Raw genomic sequence first — 14,289 nt, forward strand, 5'->3', positions numbered from 1 at the left:
TACACAGTGTGTTGATTCTTATGTTACATTGAGAAAGTTTTGAGTTTTTTCAGATCCGTTTTTTCTATATTGACTTCATTCTAGCTATTGTTTTCTCTTTTCTTCCCTGTAATGTCTCCCCAATCCATGTTTTTTCCTAGCCTTCAAGATGGGCAGCAAGGCCAGCAGTCCACAGCCCAGGTCAAAGGCCAGTCCCGCCCCCCTTCCCAGGCTGCAGTGCTCAGTGCTAGTGCCTCCTTGCTGGTGAGAAATGGGAGTGTCCACTTAGAAGCATCACATGACAATGCATCTGCTGTAGGCGGCAGCAGTTTGCACGATGAACTTGGTATGCAGGCCTTATGTAATCTTGGTGATACAACTTTAATGCAGCAAATAATGGGTAACAGTGATTGCAGTTCTTTCCTGAGATAGCTTCATTTTGGAACTATGCGTAAAGGCAGTTTTTATAGGATTTGCTCTGTGTGTAAGGAACATTTTTCCCTTCTCTGTTTCAACTGTTACTCTGTATTTTCTTTTGAGCATGTTTATTATTAATAGGTAGTTAAAAGTATTGACAAATATTCATGCTTTGGTGTCTTTTATAATAGTTTGGACACTTCTGTTATTCCTTGGTATTTGTACCATGTGGGGAAATGATAAAAAAATTATTTCAGTCAATCCTTAATTTATTTGAATTTTCTGAGCGTGCCTCAGTAAAGGCAGCATCGCTTTCTAGTGGTCCGTATTTCTAGAGTCTTCCGTTTAGGTGTGCTGCATTTATTCCTATGCCCTTCACCTGGAGTAGGACTTCCTGTCATTCTGGAGACTGTACTCTGAAGATGTTATGGCTCTGTACTCATCAAATAATAACTTCATTAAATTTTCTTTTTTGTCTTAATACATCTGTAAATATGTTATTAAATAGTTAATTCTCAGAGAGCTGGTATAGTTTAAAATCTTAATGATGCATATCCACTGCAATACAGGTTGCAGTTTCATGCCTTAATGACAGCCTTTTTTTCCCAAAGATTTCATTGATTTATTTTTTGAGAGGGGAATGGAGGGAGAAAGTGAGGGAGAGAAACATCAATGTGTGGTTACCTCTCGCATGCCCCCCACTGGGGACCTGGCCTGTAACCTAGGCATGTGCGCTGAGTGGGAATCGAACCAGCAACTCTGCTTCACAGGCTGGCACTCAATCCACTGAGCCACACCAGAGAGGGCCTTCATAACAGTCTTTTATACCACTTTGGTTTCTATTTCTCTGTACAGTTTCATTTTCTTGTGCTCAGAATGACAATGAATAACAATTTAAATAAATATAATGAAGAAAATCTTGTTATTAAAAAGTACGCATTTGAAGGAATTCCATTTGTTCACTATGATTTTGTTGATCCATTTATAACTTTCATTTATAAAAATGATAATCCAGTTGATGCTTTGCTAGAAAGCTATGTGGTGTAAGGCGCCCAAATTAGGTATAATAAAAATTCAAATGCCACTGATTTTTTTCCTTTCATTTTGTTATACTACTTAGTTACAGAGAGATATTAATAAATATTAGATATGCATATTGATGAAAATCATCTATAGAAAATCTATAGAAACAAAAATGGTCACCTAAGATATTCATAACATTAGAATGTGTGGTGATTTCTAAATACAGTGAACGGGCGACAAAACATTTCATTTTAGAATGCTTTTGCTTTTGAATTTGTAGTTTAAAGAAGCAAGGGAATCCACGAGGAGGTTATTTGAGAGAGAATAAGGTAGACTTCAGTTGAGTTACTTTGACATACAGCAGTGGTACTTTTTTAGTTACAAATATACTCAGTTAATAATATCTTTTTAATGATACTTCTCTTGGGTTGCCCCAGAGTTCCTGTGAACAGAGGACTTGTCAGTTTGTGGCTGTGAAATCACAGTCAGCATCACTGTTGCCCATTGGGTTTATGGTGGTGGGTCATCTAAAGTGGAAAGGCTCAGATTTTATCCGTTTGGATTTTTAGACTTTTTATCAACTCAAGCATAAAATGGAACAGTAAATGATTTTCTTTTGTAAAACTTACATTGCTCAAAAAACTTGCCTAGCAAGTTTTAATTGTAAAGTCCCATCCTAAATGTACAAGCAGATTACCATATTTTTGGACCATAAGACGCACCTAGGTTTTAGAGGAGGAAAATAGGAAAAAAGATTTGAAGCAAAAAATGCAGTAAACTATTTAATGACATAAATAACATAATATTTCACCTATGTAAATGTAAACAGAACTCAACAGCAGCGTTAACAACCATTATTCCTCCCAAGTGGGCGGGGGCGTCTTATAGTTTGAAAAATACTGTATTGAAAATGTATATGTGTGAACTATGTTGGCAGTTCTAAAAATCAAAAAGCTCTTCTGATTGGAGGTGGCTTCAGCATCTACCGGTGAAGAATATTTTCTTGAAAATTGGGTTTTATCTTTTATATTTGCTGACTTCTGATAGCTAGTTGTTGGCCTGTGGTAGCCGAGCACTGCCACATCGAATGCATGGTAATGATGAACACGAAACAAGCGGTGAAAGGACAGCGTGTGCCTGTTTACAGCATGTAAGGTTGGCTCAGTAAGATTCTGAAAGTGAACTGCAGATGAGCTGATGGAATTGGTAGAGGCATTGATTTTTATAGTATAGTCTAGAATGTTTTTGTTTTCTACATTATCTAATTTGGCAATAGTAAGATAATTTTGTGTGAATTAATTTGGTATTATATAATCAGATATGTTAAAGTTAGCCAAAACATTCCCTAAAAGTACAGACTGTTTATCAAGATATCTTTCTTCCAAATTTTGCTTCTTCAATTGAAAAATTTTAAATGTACAGTATTTGTATTTGAAAATGTATACAGGCTGTCTAAAAGGTCTCCAGCCATGTAATATGAAAAATAAGAGACTTTTAGTGAAGAAGATACAAGAAACATTATACATAGGACAATGTCACCTTAGTTCCCTTTAAAGTAGGCACTTTGGGACCTCACACAGTTCTTCCAATTGCCATTATCAGCCCTGTCCTATTTTTCTGAATCTCAGTTGGTGGTCTGAAATCTCTTCCCTTTCAAAGGTGATTTTAGTTTTGGGAAAAGCCAGAAGTCGCAAGGTGCCAAATCTGGGCTGTAGCGGAGCTGAGTCACCTGGGTGATTTGATGTTTCACCAAAAAACTCTGCATGAGACGTGATGCATGAACATTGTTGTGATGAAGCTGCCCAGTCACCAGTTAGTTGCCCAAGCTGCAGCGTTCAGTCATATGAATAGTTTCTGTGGAGGAATGTTCAAGCTTAACGTAAAATCTAATGCAGATGCATTGCTCTACTTGCTCAGTTATTTTGGTTTGCAGGCCAGCACTTGATCCACTGAGCCACACCAGTCAGGGCTGCTTGCTCAGTTATTTTTGAATGTGGTGGCCACACAGTACACATGCTCACTCAGTGGCCTCTACTGCCCCCACCCACTAGTATAGTGAATTCATCATTGTTCACACGTGTGCATTACAGTCCACGCTCCTTTGGCTGCCAGGTTACATCAATGTTGCACAAATTGGTCTCATTATATTAACAATCATTGCACTTTCTCCGGACAGACCTCACGTATATACATAATACATTTATATGAAATGCTAATACACATACACACAAACTTAATATACACATACATATGTATGTTTGAGCATGTATAAGTGTCTGCACATATATGTAATTGGTTCCTTGTTTTTAATTTCAAGGCCTCTCACTGTTCTGTGTGTTTACTTTTAACCTGAGGAATATCCCTTTTGAATGAAAAGAATCTTGCAGTCAGACATTATTTAATTAAAGGCCCAGGTAGTTTTCCTTAACTGTTTTCTATATGTTTATTCTGTGTGTCATAGTAGATAACCATTTCTTATACTGAGAATCCTTATTTCTGTCTTGCATTTTGAGTAGCATTTCAAGGTTACTGGGTAAAACTGAATTATAAGTGTATAATTTAAAACCTGGTTGGAAAAGTTTGGATGGTTTTCTTGTTGATAGACTTTATTTCCATGCAAACTTATCTTTAAAAAGGTTCAAATGATATAAGTGATGGATAAGTTTTAAAGTTAGCATCTTTCAAAAAGGAAATTACTATCAAAGATTTTCTCTAATTCTTCAGAGTTGCTCTTTCTAAAAAAACTACATCTCAAAGGTTAATTTTCTTTCCACCAGTCTTTTATTGGACTTATTTATTTTCAGTTGATTACCTACTATATTCTGAATTAAATTGCAGTTTTACTAAATTTAAAAAAACTGGTTGGTGCTAGATAAGTCACATAAGAGACTCTGAACTCAGGGAGTTTTGAAATTCTGTTTTGTATCTGTTAAGCTTTTTCTATAAAATTTAGCAATTACTTCTCAGTTGTCAAGTGAATCCCAATTTCTGTGTTGAATTAAGACCAATAAATTGGTGAAATGATGGAACATTCTATTACAGTTGATAGTTAAACTCAATATGTAACATAACTTCTCAGAAGAAGTGCTCCAGCTAAAATCAGATAAAGTAGGAAAATTCACATGTCTTTTTCTGTGTGTGAAATTAGTGGTAGTCATTGCTTTGAAAAAGTACATACAGAATTACTTTACTTTCATGTAAAAATATTGTTATGTTAAAGGTAAGAAGAGTGGACAATGATTTATGTTTTTCAGAACATAAATACAAAATAGTAAATACCATAGGTAGTGTTCCTCTGATAATTTAAGACTTTCCTAATTTCATTAACGTATTAGAAGTGTAAAAAGTGATGAGTGAATTGGTTTTTCTAAGGAATTCTTTTGTTTCCTTACCATAACAAGGGTTGACAAAGAAGGTATTCTTTGAGATAATCCACTTTACTACAGAATTCATTAACTTGAACACTAGTCAGCTCTAGGAAAAGGCCTAAAGGAAATTTGGCAGGACCCAACTGCCCTTTTTATTAAGCAGTTTACCCCAGCTGTGTATTAAGCAGCAATATGATTTGAAGGCTTTAAAAATTTTCACTTTAAAAAGTAGAGACTCGGATGATCTATACTTTTAGTGATTCTTATTAGAGTTTTTCTGATTTTTAAAAAGATTGCATGTACTATGCACTACTCTGTAGCATTTGGGGCTACATCATAAGTACTTTTCCTTTCCTTGTTACTATAAACACAGATGTAAGAGAGCTCTACGGGTCCTTGGAGTCTTTCCTTCAGTCCCCTATGTTACGATAGACCATTTTTCTTTTTTTTTAATTTTATTGATTATGTCATTACAGTTATATTCCCCCCTTCGTTCCCCTCCACCCTGTACCCCCCTGCCCCCACCATTCCCCCCTTTAGTTTATGATCATGTGTCTCAAGTTCTTTAGATTCTACATTTCCCATACTATTCTTACCCTCCCCCCTATCTATTTTCTACCTACCATCTATGCCACTTATTTTCTGTACCTTCTCCCCACTTCTCCTCCTCCCACTCCCCTGTTGCTAACCCTCCATGTGATCTTCATTTCTATGTTTCCACTACTGATCTAGCTGTCCTTTTAGTTTGCTTTTGTTTTAGGTGTGGTTGTTAATACCTGTGAGTTGGCTGTCCTTTCACTGTTCATCTTTTTTATTTTCTTTTTCTTAGATAAGTCCCTTTAGCATTTCATATAATAAGGGCTTGGTGATGATGAACTCCTTGAATTTGATCTCATCTGAGAAGCATTTTATCTGTCCTCCCATTCTAAATGAAAGTTTTGCTGGATAGAGTAATCTTGGTTGTAGGTCTTTGGCTTTCACGACTTGGAATACCTTTTTCCAGCCCCTTCTTGCCTGTAAGGTCTCTTTTGAGAAATCCGCTGACAGTCTGATGGGAACTCCTTTGTAGGTGACTGTCCCCTTATCTCTTGCTGCTTCTAGGATTCTCTCCTTCATTTTCATCTTGGCTAATGTAATGATGATGTGCCTTGGTGTGCTTCTTCTTGGGTCCAACTTCTTTGGGACTCTCTGAGCTTCCTGGATTTCCTGGAAGTCTATTTCCTTTGCCACATTGGGGAAATTCTCCTTTATTATTTGTTCAAATAAGTTTTCCACTGGTGGCTGTTCCTTTTTCCCTTCTGGTACCCCTATAATTCGGATGTTGGAGCGTTTAAAGATGTCCTGAAGGTTCCTAAGCCTCTCCTCATTTTTTTGAATTCTTGCTTCTTCACATTTTTCTGTTTGGCCATTATTTTCTTCCTTCTGGTTCACTCCCTTGATTTGAGTCCCAGTTTCCTTTCCATTACTATTGGTTTCCTGTGCAGTTCCCTTCATTTCAATTAGTTTAGCCTTCATATGTTCCTCTAGTTTGTGACTAAAGTCAACCAGTTCTGTGAGTATCCTGATCAGCAGTGTTTTGAACTGTGCATCTGAAAGTTTTGCTATTTCTTCGTCGCTTAGAGTTATGGGCTCTGGGGCTTTGAGATCTTCTTGAGCCATTTTTGGTCTGTTCGTGCCTGTTAAGTATGAGGAGCCGAGCCTTAGGTGTTCACTAGGGCGGGGCCGCCCAGGTCGCTGGGTTGTGACACTGTATGTGGGGGCGGGGTCAGAGCGGGGGAAATGGCGGCCCCCTCTGCTGCCTCTTGCTGCTGGGGCCCACTCAGTTCCGTCTCACCACCCACTCCCTTGCTGGTGTATCTGTGCACAAATGCGCGGCCTCAGCCAACCATCACCCTGCGCCCTCGCTGGGTCCACTGGTGGCTCACTGGGTCGCTCACTGGGTCCGCCCGTTGCAACCCCACGCCTGGGATCCGCACGTCTGAGTCCGTCTGACCGAGTTTTCCTGTGCAACCCCACTCCACCAGCTGCTGGCTTCGCCCCTCTTACTGGTCAGGCTGAAGAATTTGTTGTTATCAGACTTCCGAAAAGTTCAATTTTCTGTGTTCTGGCTGTGTTTTCTGTTGCTAATATTTTGTTGTCTCTAAACTTGGTTGTGTGAGAAAGCACGATATCTCCACCTATGCCTCCAACTTGGCAGAAATCTCCAGACCATTTTTATTTATCTTAATCAAATTTACATTTTTTTGGCAACAACCTTGATCTTTATTGTTTTTTTTAATGTAAAAACTACTGAATTCTATTTCTTGTTCCTTTTTGTGGGGAAGAGCAACATAAAATGTATATAAATGAAAATAAAATGTTTCTACTGAATGATATGGGAGGGCATTTAAAACTATGGACCAAATTTTGATGCACGGATTTTATAAGCCTGCTAAGAGAGATGTGCATGGATATTCATTGTAATGTTAAAAACTTTAAATAACCCAAGTATCTGTTACTAGAGAATCCTGAAGGAAATGATAGTACATCAACATAGTGCACTATTTGGAACTTGATACATCAGTATTGACATGAAAACCTAAGCTGTTTAGTAAGCAGAAGAAGTAAATTTTAGGAAGCGTGTAGGGAGGATTCATTTGTCTTTGGACAGAAGGTATAGTAAGGTTGTTCAGAGGAACACAGAAACCGCTGTTTGCAGTGGCCGTCTCCGAGGGGCGTGGAACTTTGTCTTCATTTTAGATACTTTAGAACCTTCTAATGCATACTATTTTTAAAATAAACAGAAACATTCAGTCTCCAAAAATCTTGATTGTTATCTTGTGGGAAGCACCCTGACCTCATGCTGCCTTATACTCACTCATTTACTTTGATTCTTATTCTTTTTCCCCTTTGGTTTTAAATCAATTTTATTGAAATATTATTTAGGTATGATGAATTGTGTACATTTAATGTAAAATTGGATGAGTTTTAACAAATGTGCATTCCTGTGAAATATAAGATACAGAACATTTCCATCATCAAGAAATTCTTTGTGACCCCGTTGCCGCTCATCCCTCCTCCACCCCTGGCCTCAGGCAACCACTGTGTGCTTTCTGTCATTATGGTTTTCTGTCTCCAAGAAGTCTGTCTAAATACAGTTACACAGTTTGTGACGTTTGCATTTACGTTTGCAATCTCACTTGGTGCATTAGAGATTCACTGTGATTTGCAGGTGTTTGTCGTTTTGTATTCCTGGGTTGTTATTCCAGTGTGTGGGCACACTGTGTGTTGTGTCCACTCATCTGTTGATGAGTGTTTGGGTCGTTTCCAGTTGGGCTGTGGGAATCAAGCTTCCAAGCAGTTTTCAAAGGTGGTTTTACTACCTGCCAGCAATGTATGCAAAATCCAGTTGTTACTATTCTTGATGACATTTGCTATTGTCGGCCTTTTAAGTTTTAGCTGGACTGGATATAGCATGGTGTCTCATTGTGGTTTGAATTTACATTTCTCTTATGACTAAGGATGCTGAGAATTTTTTTTATGTGCTTATGGGCTATACATACATCTTCTTTGAAGTATGTTTAAATCTTTTACTCTCAAAATTGGGTGGTTTGTCTCATTAATGAGGTATACACACTTTTAATATTTTAGATAGAACTAATTTGTCAGATACAAATTACATTTTCTCCCATTCTGTGGCTTACCTTTTCGTTTCCTTGATCAGTCGTGTTGTCATCAGTATCATCGTTACCAATTATTTAACCAAGATAAGAAAGAAAATGTGAGTGGAGGATGAAATTGTAGCAGAATATAAACTTGTACATTGACTTTTGGAAAGGTCCCCTGATCTGGGGATTAGATGGTGGGAGTAAAGACTTAAGGAACTGAGGTGTGTTCTGTTAAGTTACATCGGTAAACATGTCACTAAGTAAATCTCTTTCACTGTTGCCAGGTAATAGACTTACCTGGCTTTCCTTACCAGTCCTCAAAAGTTCTCTTCCAAACCAGCCTCTTTGTTCTTGTACCTGCCCTTTGCTTATTCTTGTCCTGTTTTAAAAACAGCACATTGTTGCACATTGAAACTTTTAATTAAAAATAGCATAGTGACCTGATTTCCATTGTAGTGCTAATTAAAGTGGTTTTAGAAGCCTAAGACTTTTAGTGTAGCCCAGGGGTTGGCAAACTACAGCCCTACAGCAAAGTCCAGCTTAATGCTTGACTTTGCAAATAAAATGTATAAAATAAATATGCATTTATGTTATGTGTTTGCTGTGGCTGCTTTCCTACTCAATGGCAGACTTCAGTTGTTCCAACAGATACCATCTGGCCCACAAGCCTAAGATATTTATCTGGTCTTTTACAGAAAGTCTCCTGACTTCTCGTCCAGGGAAAAGCAAGTCCATTAACCTACAAGCAGCGATAAATGAGTCATTTCTGTCTGCATGAAAACTCATGTTTCCTCAGAGACTCATAGTCACTACTCATTATAATAAGGGGGATGCTATCCAAGAAATTGGAACTAATCTTAAAGGCCCTCTCTCAAAAGTATAATAATATATTAATCCTTATCACCATCAGAAATGAGCATTTTTTGTAGAGTACTTAACTTAGTCATATAGATAGATATATGTGGTCCTTTAACAGCCTTCTAAAAAAACACTTTATATTGCCTCCCTTTTATATTTATTTCTCTTTGCTCTGCCAGCCCCATCTGCCCTAAGAGTGATACTAGAAAAGCGAAGTCGGTTAAGGCATGTCAGGATTAGGTTTTGAGGATGCAGATTGACCAGGATGATTTTCAAAAAAGAAAATCATCTAGGAAACTCAAGAGGTCTCCTGTGTTGTTGGTACTGGGATGATTAGAACAACCCTGCAGGTGATTTGTCCTCCTAGTACCTGCCTCCTTCCAAGTGCACAGGTAAAATCAGAGTGGCATTGCAAGCTGAATCGTTGGGTTTCTCAGGTGAGCACTAGCCTTACAAGTCTTTATGCATTTAATTTTGTGTTCCTTGTTGAGGATTTTAATTGATAGGACAAGTTAGAGAATCCTGTCCATTTCTTATACCTTTTATCAGTTTTTTGCCAGTGGTTATTCGAATTGTCTGCTGCACCATTTGTGCCTTCAGGCACATGCATCAAATGTCCATGTTTCTTAAAATCAGTATCCAGTTTTACTTGTCTTCCTGTTGATCATCATTGATAAATTGGCCTATGGTAGAAATTTCTACCTCAAGAAAATGTTTTGTGTAATTAAATTAAAAAATTTTTTAATTTAAGTTTTGTAGAGATTAGTAGTTACTAAGTTCAAGACTGAGAAATAGTAGATACCTTATTTTTTTTCTCTATCTTTGGAGATGCTGTGTCATAGCCAATATCATTATTAAGTTGAAATTCCACCTTCCATATTGTTTATTTTTTCAGAAATAGATTTTTCTCTTTAAAATTGTGATAGAGCCATTCTATTAAATACGGTTATGATCTGGGAGTTTAATTATGATGAGATGGCTTAGTTTATAATCATAATTCATGTAAAGAGGACATACTGCATTGATGTTCTGCTTTCTTCCCAATTTCTGATCATTAGATCAGGAAATAATTAAATTGAAGTACTTTTCTCAGTGCGGAATAATGTTAAGGCAGGGTTATTAGTAAGGGCATGTTTTACTTTGGATCTGAAGGTTAATAACTGTGATCATGGTTTTAATCTCGAACAACATTTGTAGGGTCCGCCAGAAGTAATGCCTACATGAGTGTGGTTGGTAGGGTAATAATTTATCGTTTTAATTTGAACATTTCACCTAAAATGTCATATGGTGTGCTTGGGTGTGATATTATTGTTACAGAATTACATGCTTGTGATTCTGTATTAAAAGGTTTTATAATAAAAAGGGGTGTTATTTGTTCTGGACACTGTATATAAAATTGTTACACATGCCAAGGGGATTTGGACAAATTTAAGATATTTTTCAGTTCTATAAACCAAAGAAATATGTACTTCTGTTACGGGTATTTTTGAAGATACCTTTAAATTACCATATTAATACATGAAAATGTTACTAAGTTTTTCACTGAAGCCTTAAGCTACCAATTTTTTAGTGTAATTTTTTTCTCTAAGGTACTTACCCTCTGAATAAAATTTGTTACTTCCGAAGTGCTATCAGTTGCCAAGCTCAAGGACATAAGGGGACATTGAATCTGTTCTTTTGATGGAGTAAATGGGGAAGGCACCATGAAGCCTTAATAGGATGTTAGTTTCTTCTCACATGAGCCATGTATATTTTTAGGAACCTGAACATTTCCTTAAAGTTAGTAGGTAGGCAAAAGCTTCTTAGGGGAAAGAAAGGTACTGTTGAAGTCTGGACATTTGTTAAAATTATAGCTGCTCTTTTCTCAGACATGCTTGACACTAAGTTTTATTCTAAGATTTATTACTTGTTATTGATTTGTATAAAAGCATTCAGAGTTGTAGATTTATGTAGAAATAAAACTCAATTTTTCAGCTTGCTTTCTGTCTAAAAAGCTTTTGGGGGGACATGCCTTATTTTTATGCTTGTATTTATTTAAAATGCAATTACTTTTGTAAAAGTTTCATATTAGACATCTGTACATAAAAGACATAGTTGTATAGTGACAATATGCTTTTACTTTGCCATTGGAAAATTACAAAGAGTCATATTTAGTTGATTTCAGTTGCATATAAATATTTATTCAGTATCCTAAGAACAGGAACGCTTAAATACTCACAGTATAGTTTAATAATTTAACTGCTGCTGAATACAGAATGAACTTATTTCTAAAGTACACACAAATTATGTGATAAAGACATATTTATCATCCATTATTCCGAATTTCATACATAGTCACCAAGCTCTCCAGCTCTTTGTTACTCTGTGATTTAGCTACTAACACAGGTTTATAATTCTTCTGTGTTTATGCAGTCTGTGATTTGATAAAGTTTTTTTCTATTAATGTTAGTTAATTATAGTAGCATAACCAATTTTTGATTATCCATAATGACTGAGGAAAGAGCAGAGCATAAAAAATTGCAATTTGAAAATAATTTTTAAATGTTAGTCAAACCAGTATTTTTACATTTTTTTCTTCACTAACAATTTCTGCAACCCACCCTACCAGTTCAAAAAAATTTTAAGTAATACATGTGAGAAGTAGCCAAATTGACAGCTTGTATCATTTAATTTTAGTTTATTAATCTGGTTTCTGCTAGTGGTACTAAGAGTTAATGACTCATAACTATCAGCAGTTTCAGATAAACCACATGCTGAATAATCCTCTCGAAAAACAGCAGATGAACTGAGCCTTTCCCAGAATGCCTTTTTTCTTCCTTATTGCAAGAGTATATTATTCTGACAAAAAATTGCTACTACAAGAAAACACCATAATAAAGTAAAATACTTGCATATTCTGTCTGATCCATAGAAAATGCTCAAATAATCCTATCAAAGTACTATTTTTCTGATTCTCGTCCTTTTAAATAATGAAGCAATTGTTGGAATTGCTCTTTATATCCTTATTAGTACGGGAACCTTTTATTGTCATTTTTCAATGTTTTCACATAAATAAAAATCCTCATGCTGTTTTCATTGTAGTCCAGGGAGGGAAATCTTAGCCCTTCCATGAAGTAAAATTGCCCTTTAAGATTCATCATATTCGTAACCTCAGTAATTCTAGCTAGTAAAACAAAAACTTCATAAATACTCAAAAAGCAGCCTAAACTAGACCTGCTTGGTTTTAGAGATAAGTAGGTACCTTTTCTCATTGCCTTATTGGAAATTTACACTAATTTATTTATGTTCCCTAACTCACAATTCGTATGTCTGCCATAGATTGTCAGGGAAGGGAATGAATTTTTTGACAGTGACCAGAGCTTTTAAATTCCACCATCAGAAATAATTTATCTTAATAGAGTTCATTTTAAGAGAGTGTTTTTTAACCTATATTTGCAGCCAACATAATTATTAAACTTTGTTTTAGTTTAGTAGTGCTACTTGGCTACAGCAAATGATGGTCCTAAATTTTTTCAAGTTCTTGTATCATACAATTAGTAATGTTTGTTAGATTCTGTGGTTTAATTACCAACATTATTATACTTTATTTTTATATCCATTTTTACAGTTTTTATTTTTTTCTAAAAGCAAAAACTCTGAAAGTAATCACACAAATTTGTAGTCTGCAGTTTGAGCTGTCTTAAAATTTAAGCAGCTTTCCAAAAGGCCTCTTACCACTTGCAGGTAGTGGTCAGGTGACTTTTAAAGAACATTAAAGTTATGCATATGATTACTTAAGAATGTACTGGGAGGAGAAAAGAGGAGACTGGTATTGCTAAGCTGACTAAGTCCTTTACTTTTAACACTTGATTATTATGTATGTTGATATTTTGTGGCACTGTTTAGCATTCTGTTCCAATTCACATGCTGAATTATGCACCAATCATTTCTTTTAAGATATTTTAGAAAAAAGGTTGTAGTACATTTTCTTAAATTGTAACAAGTTTAAAATTTATGAGGGGGGCCCAAATAAACCTGGAATTTACTTATAAACATTGTGTATTTATTCTTAGATGTTTAAACCTCAGTCACCTTCAAAGTACTCTCCATCTGATGCAATACACCTGTGGAGACTTTTTTTCCCACTGCTCAGAAATTTTTGGAATTGTCAATTTTGATGCCTATTAGTGCTTCTGCCATTTTTTGGTTTCATCTCTTCCACATCAGTAAAACTTTCCTTTGAGGACTTTGTCTCATCCTGGGAAACAAAAAGAAAAAAAGTCACTTGGAGTGAATAGGGAAGGAGGGGCACAGGGGTCATGCCGTTTTTGGTCAAAAGCTGCCGAACCCTCAGTGCATTGTGGGCAGGTGCACTTCTAAATCACCCATTGTGAAATGGGCAAATGCGTTGAAAGAGTCTTCAAAAAAATTCGCTGAAGTTGAACACAGCCTCTCACGACAATGCCAGCTGGTCCACTGATAGAGATGGGTTCCTAGACACTCATGTAACAGGGGAGACCTGTATGTACTTCAAGGGGTCTGCCCTCCAGATAATTTCAGGTTTTTTTGGGTCTCCTCTCATACAAGTTTTTCTTAAAGGAAAAATTCTGAGTATTCTAATGACTTTTTAAAAAAATAATTTATTTACTAGGTAAGTTCTCTTCTACGCTTTATGAGACTGGTGGTTGTGATATGTCACTTGTGAATTTTGAACCAGCAGCAAGAAGAGCATCCAATATCTGGTATGTGCGAAATTACTTTAGGAGAGTGTTTGTATTTGCATATATATGCTGTGTTTAAAGTTTGTAGCCTTTATATGTAAATGTTGTTTTGAAATTTTTGTAAAGACTTTATTTATTTATTTTAGAGAGAGAGGGAGAGAAACATTAATGTGTGGTTGCCTCTCACACACCCGCAGGTGGGGACCTAGCCCACAACCCCCAGGCATGTGCCTTGACTGGGAATGGAACTGGCAACCCCCTGAGCCACTGAAAATATTTTTTATATTGGCTTAAATA

The 14,289-nt window shown here is 36.3% G+C and overlaps 1 protein-coding gene across 5 annotated transcripts in view; it reads left to right on the forward strand.

The window, feature by feature from the left end:
- Positions 1-14,289, forward strand: part of PCNX1 (pecanex 1) — a 133,709-nt gene that overhangs the window by 54,236 nt on the left and 65,184 nt on the right. For 3 of the 5 annotated variants that reach the window (XM_037127403.2, XM_037127411.2, XM_053673391.1), the window contains exons 8-9: positions 141-325; positions 13,923-14,013. In XM_037127403.2, coding sequence (XP_036983298.2) covers positions 141-325; positions 13,923-14,013 — 276 coding nt within the window. The remainder of the gene's footprint in view (positions 1-140; positions 326-13,922; positions 14,014-14,289) is intronic. The other 2 variants (XM_053673392.1, XM_037127422.2) reach the window with 1 other exon arrangement.

This window comes from Artibeus jamaicensis, unplaced genomic scaffold (genome assembly GCF_021234435.1).
Source record: "Artibeus jamaicensis isolate MK-2021 breed Jamaican fruit bat unplaced genomic scaffold, CSHL_Jam_final contig_851, whole genome shotgun sequence".
NCBI classification, from domain to species: Eukaryota; Metazoa; Chordata; class Mammalia; order Chiroptera; family Phyllostomidae; genus Artibeus; species Artibeus jamaicensis.